The sequence below is a fragment of the Marmota marmota genome, unplaced genomic scaffold (genome assembly GCF_001458135.2).
Source record: "Marmota marmota marmota unplaced genomic scaffold, marMar, whole genome shotgun sequence".
In the NCBI taxonomy this organism is placed as follows: domain Eukaryota; kingdom Metazoa; phylum Chordata; class Mammalia; order Rodentia; family Sciuridae; genus Marmota; species Marmota marmota.
This window is the reverse complement of record NW_026000037.1, coordinates 21,553,363-21,565,952: the sequence shown is the minus strand read 5'-3', so window position 1 is coordinate 21,565,952 and position 12,590 is coordinate 21,553,363. Positions and strand designations below refer to the sequence as shown.

Sequence of the window (12,590 nt, the reverse complement as noted above, 5' to 3'; positions counted from 1 at the left end):
GGCCGCTTGCAGAGCCGGTTGGGCGGTGGCTGCGGGATTGGACCTCTGCGTCCGCGTGGCCGGCCAAGATTCACTTGTCTGGGGCCAACTGTCACCTCTAATATAACTTACTACTTCCTGGCAGGTCTCCTTTCAGCGGAATTTTGCTAGAAGTTCCTCAGTAGGTAGAATGTAGCTGTTTTAATGGGTGTTTCTGATCCGGTTAATGTGGAGATACTGAAAGTGCTGCTTCCTTGCCGGCCGCCATGTTGGATCCCCTCATTAGAGCCTTTTCAAAAAAGGTTTTCTTCTACATTTTTTTTTTGACCTGCATGATTATCTGTTCATGATAAAAAGTGGCAATAGAAGTCTGACAGCTTAGGTGAACCTTGTCAACTTGGAGCTTAGCTGTGGAATTCACTGGGGAGCGCTGGATCAAGTGTCTTTGGGGATTCCTTCTTGGGCTGAGTCCAGAAAGAAGAGTCTTTCAGTTCCTGTATAGAGGGTTGCCTTAAAATATGGATCTTAGCTGGGTCTGGTGTAATACCAGTGACTTGGGAGGTTGAGGCAGGAGGATTACAAGTTTGCAGTCTCTAGCAATTAGCAAGACCTAGGAGCCATGGTCCTTCTAGCAGTACCCCGCATGTCAAAACATCAGATAATGGAAAATAAAAAGAGCTGGCTTAATATGAAGTTCAGAGTTCCACTGCCAGCATTCTGGACACAGAGGGCGAGGGGCCTCTGGGTCACTCATTCCTCAGGTATACACGATCACCTAGACACCTGCTTCTGCAGAGGTGGAAGTGAGGTAGATCCAGAGGCATGGGTTGGGGGAAGGGCTTCTTAAACACTCCACCTGTCCTTTCCTTTAGCCTCACCCTTAGCCTGCCTGCAGTGCAGAGGGCTCTGGGGCTGCTGGTTCCAGAGACATTTGAGCAGTGATGGGTTGGGGGGAGTGCTCAACCCTGGAAGTGAGGAAAACTTGATCAGGACTGTTGTTTAAAGCATCTTCCATATTGCTGGCTTCTGATTTGGCTCTCAGGTCTGCTAATCCAGTAACCTCCAGCTACCAAAGTTTAATTGTTGCTATCTTCTCTTTTGTTCTCCTGTGCCTGTGAGTTTATGATTAAAAAAATCCTTTAATATTGTTTTAATGAAGTTACAGGAGGGAGCAAGATTATATAAATGAGTCCAATCTTCTGTCGGAAACCAGATAATCCTTTAGGAGTGATTTTTACATGAACATGCTCATATTACCAATTCTTCTCTGGAGCATTCTGGATCCACAGAACCTAAGCCAGAAGGATGCTAGCACATGTCGATTTTTTAAAGTTACAGAAATTGAAATTTCCTATCCATCCACCTGAATCCTGAGTGACTTGCTCACTAGACATCTGAGTGATAAGGAAGTGGTTTACATTGTGCTGGGGTCTCCTGGGACCACAGGCTCATGTGTTCAGAGTACTGCACAGCTTAGAAAAAGGAAAGTGACCACGTGCATGAGTGCAAAAGTGCCTGCCCCAACCTTCTGAGCATGGAAACAAATTAGTCACTGCTGAACTTCTGCTCTCCAGATATGCAGAGTATCTCTTATAGTTTAGCCTAATCAGAAACATCCAGGGCACAGAATTCCAGGAAACAGTTCAGCCCAACAAGATGACACAGTCACCGTAGTGAACGAGGGTGGGCAGGAGTGTATGGCTCTCCTCAGGAAGCAGGCCGCAGGGCAGTTGGGAAACTCATTGTCAGACCCAGTTAACATGTAGCCAAGTGTTGAAATAAGCCTGCAGCTGCCCATCCAGCATTGGCTTTGGGTGACACACAGGGGCTCAGAAATTCCCATCTGGGCTGAAGAGCTGGTACTGACTATAGGGTTTGTTTGCTTCCAGATCTCGGGGGATGGAGCACTTGGGTCCACAGGAACTGGGTGATGGGATTCTAGGACAGTCTCCTGCCATGCCTGAAGCTGGGTGGAGAGAAGGGAAACAACATGACTGTGATCTAAATAAACAGCAAAGACAAACTTCAAAATTGTCTTGAGGCTGGAGAGATCTTTCTTCAGGTCCACTCCTCACTAGACTCTGAGCCACAGATTGGCCCTGGCATCCTCCCTGGGAAGAAATTTGTTGTGTAGGAATTTCTCTCTCATCCCAAACCAGGGGGTCAGGGTTTTGTGATCAGGCATCTCTACTTACTGTCCCCTTCCTGGATCAATTTGACCTCTGTTGGTATGAATCGACTGATGAATTCAAATAACTCACCTAGTGAAAAGGCTTGCAGATATGCAAGAACATTTCCAGTCCTGAAAAACGGTCTGTATATTAAGAAATTTTCACATTCAGGGATATTGGTGGCTTCTGCCCATTGGTGAAGAAGAGTGCTACTATGAAACCCTGTCAAGGAAATCTCCCAGGAATCTGTGGACCCTGGAGAACAGGCACACATGCATATTTGCTCCCCCCAAACACACCCCAAGTGGCTGCACCATTTCATGTTCCTTCCAGCAACATATGAGGATCCCCATGCTCTGTTTGCTCACCAGCATGTGATGGTGATGTCATTGTGAGAGTACCAAGTAACATGCACAGATGTCCAACCGTTAGTGGACCCTCCAGTGCCCACTGAGGCAGGAGAACTTTCACAGGTGTGTTACTGGTGTGTCACTGTGGTTTTGTTTGCATTTTTCTGATGGCTAGTGATGTGTGTGCTGAATTACCACTTGTCTATTCTCTTCTGTGAAAAGTCTCTCCTGTCTTTTGCCCATTTTCAGACTGGATCATTTGACTTTTACTGTTGAGTTTTGAGAGTCTTTTACACGGTCTACATGCTAGTCTTTTGTCAGATATGGTGATTTGAAAATCTTCCCTCCTAGTTTCTCGTCTGTCTTTTTATCTTCTCAATAGGGTATTTTACAGGGCAAATGTTTTCAATTTTGATAATGTCCAGTTCACATCATAGGTCCTTTCATGGGTTATTCTTATGGTATAAATGTAAGAATTCCTTGCCTGTCTTCGTTTTTTATGTTTTGCGTCTAAGTCCCTGATCCATTTTGGGTTGGTTATTTATATAATGTATAGAACTTCAGTCAAAGCTCATTTTGCCTATGAATTTCCGATTGCTCCGGTGTCATTTGTTGGAAAAACATCTTAAATAATTTTCAATGCATTAGTCACAGTATTTTAAAATCCATATCTGACAACGACCGTAGACCCATCACTTGTAAGTCTGTTTCTATGGTCTTTTTTTTTTTTTTTCAAATTCTCTTGGGACCCTTATATTTTGGTATGTCTGTGAATATTTGTTTGGATGCTGGTCATTGTGAACCAGACATAGTTGTGGTTCCTCCAGAAGTGCAATGAATATTGTCAGGGGCCAAGGTGCTTTGAGACTGGGTTTCATACTTTGTGGGGATTGGCCTGTCTCTGGTGGGACAGCCTTCCCCATTAATCCCCTGGCCTAGTTATCAAAAGTACCTTTGTATGTGGGTCATGAACTCCAAGGCTTATTTCTCTAGCATCCAAATCTCTGATAAATTGCATTTCAGACAATTTTCTCTTTGTTTCTCTGTCTATAGCTCTAGGCTGCACGGGAGTGGGTTGGTGAGGAAAGAGATGCAGTGTATTTGTTTACTTTTCTGCACCTTCCTACTTTCAGATCTAGACTCCTCACGTTCTGTCTTGGTGAGCTAGAACTGCAAGTTTTGACTCTGAGGTCCCACAATTGCTGCACGCTCCCTCCAACTGTAAGGTCACCCTCAATCCCACCCCTGCAGCCTCTTCCCTGTGCTGCTGTAGCCTGGCCTATGCACATGGGATGCATACAGCAGAACTCTGGGTACATCCTGAGCTCCCCTTCTCTCCAAGACTTTGGATACTTGGGACCTATCTCTTCTGAAGCTTCAAAGCAGGCTTTTTGTTCTAATGTTTTCTTTTGGTGCATTTTATTTCATGTTCCCTTTGCCTGGAGGGTTGATCTGCTAAGGTACTCTGTCATAGCCAGAAGCAGAAGGCCTCCAGAGCCTATGTTTTGAGCAAGTCTATATTTTTATCTGATTCCAAATTCCTTAATCTTTCTACTCTTGCAAAACTAAATGTCGAGTTTTCATACAAATATGCCTACAAAATGATAAAAATTCTGTTGATATGAAATGCATGCACACAGACACATAGACAAACATAACTCATACTTCATATAAACTATGCCCAGGGCTTTCTATTTTTACTGCACGCATCAGAAAACAGTCATCCTGGATACTTTAAGTAATGGCCTAGGTCCCAGTTTAAACACAAATAGACAAACACCATCACCACCATGAGCATCTGGCTTCTCTATGTCCTGGGTGATCAGCAGCTTTCTCTACCCTGGAGTCAGGCCAGCTGCCTGGTGAACTCTGGCCTGGCCAGAATGGTTACCACTCTGTCCTCACACTCCCCTCCTTAGCCCTCCCTGCCCAGCTGCTGTTCTTGAGCTCAGTGCACTCTTCTCTCTGACTTCCTCTGGGCCTCACTTTTTTTCTTCTCACCTGTGCTCCTTCCTCCAGCCACACCCTGTACCTTGGAGTTTCTTGAAATAATGGAGGTTTCTATACCTCCATTATTCCTCTGCAGTGCTGAACTCTTTGTCTCTCCTTTTCTGCTCTTCCCTGGACAATCACATAGGTTTAAGACACTACCTCAGGGAAGCCTTCCTGGATCCTGGATCCCCAGCTGGGTGAGATACCTGGGGTGGGGACCCACTTCCATTGCCTCTAGGGCCTCTAGCAGGACCTGAGCTATGCCCAAGAGTAGTCCTTACTGCAGAATGGGGATACTGAAACTGGCCTGCTCTTGGGTCCAGCCTTGGGCTCCAAGGAGGGAGCCCCAGCAGGGCATAGGACACAAGAGGACTTATTTTAGGAACCTGGCTGAAGGCCCCAGCAGGGTATCAGTGAAGAAAGAACACTGAAGCAGGGAAAGGAGCAAGGACTTTGAATTAGGGATCCATGCCATGAACAAATATTGGGTAGCAAATATGAACCAGTCTTCCCTCATTCTCATGCTCAGATGAGAAACCTGAAACCCAGAGGGGAAGACCCAGGGCCCTGTTTTGAAGTCAAGATAGGAACCCAGACTCTAGGCTGCTCATTCAGAGCTCTGGTCCCAGACCCACTTCCTTTCTGTGCCCAGGAGCAGATCTGATGACCTGGACCCTGAATCTGGCAGGGGCCTTCAGGGGCTCCACAGAACTCCAGGTTGCAAAAGGGCCCTGGCTAGTTTCAGGACGAAACTAGGACCAGGCTAAGAGAGTGGGGAGTGTCAGTGAGGAGAGGCAGAGAGTTCCATTTAGCCTGGCAGCCTTGAAGCCTCAAAAGGAAAGGGGCATTGAGGGACATGAAGCAGGAAGTGACAAAGCTCCCAACACAGGCAAGACCAGGGGACTTTATTGGCTAGTAGTACCAGGGGGCACTTTGGCCATCCTGGCTAGGACTTGGTGGCCTTGCTGATTGATGGTGGGACTTGGAGCCTGTTTTCTGATGGCCTCCTGCTAGTCTCTGCTTTTGCTCAGGACTTAATTGGCACCTTGCCTCTTCTGTTCTATGCCCATAGATGGGAACCCCTTGAGGCACCTGGGCTACCTCTGCCCTGATCTCTGGATTTGGAATAAGGAGAGACTTGTATAGGTCTCTTACTACTTTGGAGACTAGGAAAGAAGAAGCTATTTCTGGGGAAGAGGGTGGTAGGTCACTGAGGAGGAGGATTGTTTATGGGAGAAGCATCTCCAATGAAGTGTCTGAAGAGTTTTCAGACAACTGACTCAGCACCAGCAGGGTTCTTGGCTTATGTGGTGGAAGAGAGTTTTGCACACACCTGCCAGGTATAGACAGAGGAAAGTAGCTACACACTCAGGTGAGAACCAGGTAATCTCAAGAGAGAGGCACTTTTGGGGGTGAAACAAGGAATACACATTCAAGGGAGAATGCGGGCCATCTCGTGGGTAAGAGGTGCAGTCTTGGGGTTGCCTGCCCTTCTTTTAAAGGAAACTTGGTGAGGGGTAGTTAAGGGAAGGTATGCAGGAATAATATCAGTCTGGTGATTTCAAGATGGGTTCTGGTGGTCTGAGCAGATTATTGGGCTGATGTTGTCTTCACTATCTGGTCAATAAATAGCTCTGGAAAATTCTCTAAATTATAATTTTCTCAAGATATCACTTCTCTCTTTGCTTAATCAATTTATCAGAGATCAATTAACAGTGCACAGGTAGATTTATAAATTTCTCAGGAATTTGGAAGTAATAAGCTTAGGAGAGACACTGGCTTAGGGAATGGGAGGCCTGGAGAAGTCTGTGGAACGTCAGAATTTAAATCCTTATTTCTTGTTCTTCTTTTAGATCTCCTTTCTACCTATTTCTTATTCCTTGTATCCTACCTTTGAATTGGGATCCATGCCATGAACAAATATTGCGTAGCAAATATGAACCAGTCCTCCCTCATTCTCATGCTCAGAGGAGAAACTTGAGACTCAGAGGGGAAGACCTAGAGCCCTGTTTGGAAGTCAAAATAGAAACCCAAGGCTCTAGGCTGCTCATTCAGAGCTCTGGCCCCAGACATGGCAGTCCACACAGGGTCAGCGAGGGAGATGATCTAGTTTTATTCCTGGTCTTAGCAGGAGAGAGAATGCACAGTCAATTAGAATACAAAGAGGATGTTTTAATGAAAGGACTATTTACACATGTATGTGTGTAGGGAGCCCATGAGAGAGACAGTCTTTTGGGCCTCAGAACTTGGGAGAGGTCAATGGAAGGAATCAGTGGAAACGTTACCAAGCGTGGAGGTGGATTGTTTTTCCTCCATCTGCTGCTGTGACTTCTTTCCACTTCCAAGAGATGAGTGGCTGCCTTGTTTTTCCTGCAAAGAAAATAAGCGGGGTTTCCACTCTGCCCTTGGTTTCTCTGACCTCTTGCTGGGAGTCCCCACTGCCAAATCTGCCTGGAAACATTCTGGGCCCCTGGTCCTGGGTGTGTCTGTGTGTTTGGGGCTGATGTGCGGCCTTCCTATGTTCTGGTCCATGAACCTGCTATGTTCAGGGGCCAGAGCTGGGGCCTCCAGGCCTTGCTCCCCACAGGGCACCCTGCTTATTCCCCTGTGGCAGGCCTACAGTCTGGCAGGGCTCTACTTTCTCAGTACCTCTTCTGCTTCCTTCTTTTTCTTCCCCTTGAGCCAGAGGAGGTAACATCTGAGCCAGGAAACAGGGTGGAGATGGGTCAGTCAAGGAATAGGAATTCTTCCTTGGACACCCTGGGGCTTGGAGAAGTCACTCACCCAACTCCAGCTATGGCCACGAGTAGCACAGTGCTGAGGATTATAGCCCATATGTAGGACTTCATTTTCTTGGCTAGGGGTGTGAAAGCAGGGAGCCAGGTGTTTAAAGGCCAGGAGGGACTGTCTGGGCTCCAGAGAAGGTCCCACATCCCTTCCTTCTTTTATTATCCACCTACTCAAGTCACGTTTGGCAAACCCTGGCTGAGCACTATTTCTGTGCCCAGCACACCTCAAGAGATGAATGAGACATGGTCCCTGCTCTCTAGGAAGAGGACAAGGAAACAATTACTGTGTGGGAACTAGGACAGCGCATGGGATGGGGAGAAAGGATGATGAGTCCCTGGGGGTGGGAGTGCATCAGAAAATTGCTCAGAAAATAGGACCTCTGATTGGGACTGTGAAAGACAAATAGAGGTTCATTTCCATGGTTCACAGGCAAACCTGTGTTCCAGGCTGAAGAAATGTTCAGGAATGGGAGCATGAAGCTGCGCATCTGTCCAGAGTGTCCACTGCTTGGTGTGGCTGGATAGTCGGGGCCATGGGAGATGGGCAGGGGCTGCTCACATGGGGCTTCCCGAGGAGGTTGGATGTTATCTGGGATATTTGGAGCTACTGAAGGTTATAAACAGGGAGTATCATGGGCAAATTTTCTCCTTGAGAAAGAGTTTTGTGGTGGCCAGGAGGGTCAGGGAAGCCAGTTAGGAAAGGTTTCCATAACTCAGGTGAGAGATTAGGATGTCTGAGGAAGAGGGGCGCAAGTTAGAATGAAAATATAGGGACACATTTAAAAGTTATTTAGCAAGGCTTGGGGACCTCATGGTTTAGGATGGAGGGAGATTCCTGGCTTAGGAAGTGAAGGGCTTGAGTAAAGACATATGCTGAAAAGGACCATGAAGGCAGAGCAGGTTTGGGGGCAATGGAAATGGATTTGGGCACATTTCTAAGCATGCTGACTCTGAGGACCTAGAGGTAGATGGCTTTCAGGCTCTAAACCTGGACACATGAATGTTAAGAAATCCCAAAGGCACTACTGTCACCCAAGAGGAGGAAGTTGAGTAAGAAAAGTTTTGAGTTGGACAGAGAAAAAAGAGGGAGAGAAACAATAATAGCCCCAGGGGTGAAGGCCAGGAGAGGGTACACTGGACACAGCAGGGACCACTGACCTGGGCAGAGAGCAGCGTCATTGCAGGATAAGACGTGGGTATTGCAGTCTGCACACGCAGTGACCTCTACTGTGGATCTGATGTCTATGAGAGGGATGGGCAGGAGCCTTAGAGGAAGCCACGGGGGGTGGGGGGCTCTTGTCCCTCAGTCAAGTCCAGTACCCAAGCACACTCACCACAGGACTCATTGCAGGCTGCCCGGAAAGGTGAGATGGTGGAGAAATTGAGACACCGGGGAAGCAGACAGAGCCAGGAGGGGTTGGGTGTGTGAGCAGGACATGGAACTGGGGAAGGTGTGGCAGGTGTCCAGCCTGTGGTCAGGGCTGGGGGTTCCTGGGAAGAGTCTGGGAGGGGCTTCAGATTGGACTCTACAGGCCTTGGGTCTCCATGGGGGTGAAGAGCTGGGCCGTGGGCAGGGGAAGTCCCATCTCTCACCCTTCTGCTTCAACTCCTCTGATCTCCTATTCAGCCTCTCGGCAAGGAGACCCTTATATACACGAATCTCTTCCAGAAGTGACGATTTATCTGGAGCAGGGGGGCGGGGGAAAGGAGCTCAGTTGTGTGAATTGCTCCATGTTGGGATTTCACACTTGTCTTCAAACAGAAATTCCATAGAGGACACAGAGTCATGCTGTGTCTATCTCCCACCCTATGACCAAAGCAGTCCTGTGGGAATGCTTTGGAGGATGGGATATTGCCAACCCAAGCCCCAGGGCCCTGGGACACTTGGCCTCCTCACTATTGCGTAACTTCTGAATGATTTGGTCAACTTGGCTGAAGAATTTGGCTGTTTCTTCTTCCAGATGGTTCTTATCTGAGGGGCGAGATGTATGAGGAAAGCCAGGGAAGTAAGATCCAGTTTGGGTGAAAGGGTGAGTCCTGGATCCTGGAATCCTGGAAGTACCTCACCAAGATAAGAGGATTTTATCGAGGAAGTATCCTCCAGGAAGAAGGAGTGGAGGCTTTGAGAGAGTTCTACTGGTGGTGGTGAGGTGCCCCAGAGAATCTGCAGGTCATAGTCCAGCAGGGCAGGCATCTCTGGCCAGCAACGGAGGCAGGTCTTCTCACCAGCGGTTGTCAGGAGAAAGATGAGCAGGAGAGGCAGCATCTTCTGGGGTCTTCTCTCTGCACACATGGCCCTGCCTGCAGTTCCATGTGGAATGCTGGCACCCTGTCCCCCTGGGAACTGCATTCTCTTGGCAGAACAAAAGTAAATTCTGAGGGTTAACAAAAGTAAGTTCTATGGTCAGCTGTGGTGAACATAGGCTTTGGCATCAAACCCAAGCAGAGCTTTGGTATGTGGTTACTCCTCTGGAAATGAGGTCCCTGATGTTTGGTGGGGAGGGTTCTCATGAGGATCTAGGACAGCTGTGCTGCTTCTTGATGGGTGCTCAACTATCACTGAGTTTATCTTGTAAGAAATTGATGAGCAAGTCTGAAATTAGAGAGTTCAGGAAAGAGCAGCACAGCAAGAAGGTTAGCTGTGCAAAAAGATTCTGAGTGTCTCCGTACTTTTCCACGTAGAAATGATCAGCCATGGAGAAAGCATATGGAAAACATATTTTTCAGGGCATGTAAAACCCAGCAGCTATGTTGTGCCTGGCCAAGTCACAGAGACTTGGACAGATCCTCCAGTTACTGTGTAGTCAGATAGTGAAGACAGAGTTGTAGCCAGCAGTCTCTGGAAGTGCAGAGAAGGAAGAAGTCACCTGTAGGACAGTTCTTTTGTGCAATACACACGGAAGAAGAATTGGTGAGAAGAAGAAGAAGAGGAGGAGGAGGAGGAGGGGGGGAGAAGGAGGAGGGGAGGAGGAGGGGAGGAAGAGGAGGAGGAGGAGGAGGGAGGAAGGAAAGCAAAGAAAATTTGGATTTTTAGGGTATTTTGTCGNGGGGTTCCCACATATGCCCATAAGCTTCATCAAACTTATGGGCATATGATTCATTAGAAAAGCTCCCAGAACTCAGGAAAGCATTCTGATTCTGATTATGGCTTTATGATAATTGATATGAAGTTAGGACTCACCAAATAAGAGACAGGAGGAGGAGCAAAGAAAAAATAGTTTTGGGGATTTTTGTCACAGTCATTCCTAAGCTGACAATTTTTGCCCTTTTGTGCATGCCATGCTTCTGACCACCTTCTGAGTGTCTTGGAGAAGTCACTCACCTAACTCCAGCTATGGCCACGAGTAGCACAGTGCTGAAGAATTATAGCCCACATGTAGGACTTTGCTAGGGGTGTGAAAGCAGGGAGCCAGGTGTTTAAAGGCCAGGAGGGACTGTCTGGGATAGATTATGGGCAGCTGAGGGCCACCAGGAATTTGAGGAATGCTTCCAATGAGAATGACAAAAATAATAGCAAGAATTTAAATCAAAGGCAAACATAAACTTCAGAAAAAGAAAAGTCATAGAGATATCATGGGAAGCAGAAAACTTAGAACTTCACTTTAGTGAAATGGACAAAATATTATTCTTCCAGACAGGAGGAGCTTGCTTTATAAAAGAAAAAGTGAGATAACAAAGGATTATTGGAGATTAAAAATATGACAGAAGAGGGCTGTGGTTGTGGCTCTGTGGTAAAACACTTGGCTAGTATGTGTGAGGCACTGGGGTCGATCCTCAGCACCACATTAAAAAAAAAAAAACTAAATAAAATAAAGGTATTGTGTCTATCTACAATTAAAAATATTTTTAAAAAATATGATAGAAGACATTGAAAAATTTAAAAATGTGTTGGGATATGAAGTTCCAGAAGTGTTTCAGACACCAGTACAGAAAGATAAGAGATGGCAATTAGGAAAAGACAAATTATAAAATTAGATAATCAGACTATGAGATTCAGCAAATACATGTTCTGGAAAAAACTGGAGGGAATAAAATTACTTATAACAAATTGAGTAAGAAAGATGCACAGGGAGGAATTCTTTTGGAAAGGGAAATGGAGGGCAGGCATAAAGATATGCTATAATAAATAGCGTTGAATTGGTAAATTTTGCTTCCATCAGTCAGGTAGGCTCTGTAGTGAGAGGATGGTTCTGAGTACTGCTGAGCTCTTGTTCTCCCCCTGGCTTTGGACAATTTGGACAACTATTTAGGGATGTGCCCATATTTTTCTATCAGGCAATGCCTCTGGAAAAGAAGGTCTTGATTGCCTGGAATCCAAGCTGGGAGAAGCAGGTATTCCCACCCTGGTGCTCTGGATAGGGTTCAGAGATATATAGCACAAAAACCTACTGCTTACAATGCTCTTCTTCCTCTTCCCATCCACTCCAAGGTAGCCCCAGAAATACTGTGTATGGGAGGAAAGGACAGAGAAAGCCTTTAGAGAGCTTGGGACTGGGTCATCAGGGGAAAGGAGTCTTCCATGGGATGCCATCATACTTGCTAGAATTCCATGCTAATTTTTAGGGCTAAAGTATTAGGCTATACTGGAGTCTTTCTTTTTCTCAATTTTTGCTTTTCCTTTGGGAAACATGCAATAATGGCAGTATGCAGGTGTTATTTTGTCCCTGGTCCAATATCATCCTAGTTCATCTCTACATCCTTAGCATCTGTTGGGAACAGTGATACCAACTGTTTGAAGTGACATCAAAATTGAGAAACACAGGAACTGCTGACTGCACCAATCTTTAAAATCTAACCCCCTGCCCATTGCTGGTAGCTCATGAGTTTTTAAAAATCACTACTTGTATTTTTAAATACAATCACTACTTATTCACCCTGATTTCTCCTCTTATTCTTATTTATAATTTAATTCAATTGTGTGTTATATACTTTGGGGGAAAGGACTAGGGATCTAAATAATAAAGGCAACCTTTTCTGTTTCTAGACATCTTGGAGTGTTAGAATCTTCCTTCTGTTAAGATCACATTGCATCTTGTGCTTCTGGTCACCTGGGCATGTCCAATACCTCTACCTAGGGCGGCTCATGGAGGGTTTGAAGACAAAAATCAACTTCTCTTTTAGAGGCCAAGCACATTCTTTTCAGTTTAAGAATTCCTTTAGATTCCTGTCTTAGTTCATTTTCTGTTGCTATAAGAAAGTGTCTGAGACTGGGTAATGTATAAAGAATAGACATTTATTTGGCTCACTGTTCTGGAGGCTGGGAAGTCCAGGAACACTGAACTGGTTGGTGTCTTCTGAGTGAGAGTCTC

At 46.1% G+C, this 12,590-nt stretch overlaps 1 protein-coding gene across 1 annotated transcript; it reads right to left on the bottom strand.

Moving 5' to 3' along the window:
- Positions 1 to 1,808: 1,808 nt before the first annotated feature.
- Positions 1,809 to 9,574, bottom strand: Tex51 (testis expressed 51). Its single transcript, XM_048812558.1, has 10 exons — positions 9,349 to 9,574; positions 9,179 to 9,253; positions 8,875 to 8,964; positions 8,616 to 8,633; positions 8,440 to 8,523; positions 7,710 to 7,888; positions 7,277 to 7,431; positions 7,142 to 7,190; positions 6,778 to 6,862; positions 1,809 to 1,945 (listed from the first exon to the last, which is right to left on the bottom strand). The coding sequence occupies exons 1-10, from the start codon at positions 9,572 to 9,574 to the stop codon at positions 1,809 to 1,811; spliced, it is 1,098 nt and encodes a 365-aa protein (XP_048668515.1).
- Between the last annotated feature and the right edge of the window lie 3,016 nt (positions 9,575 to 12,590).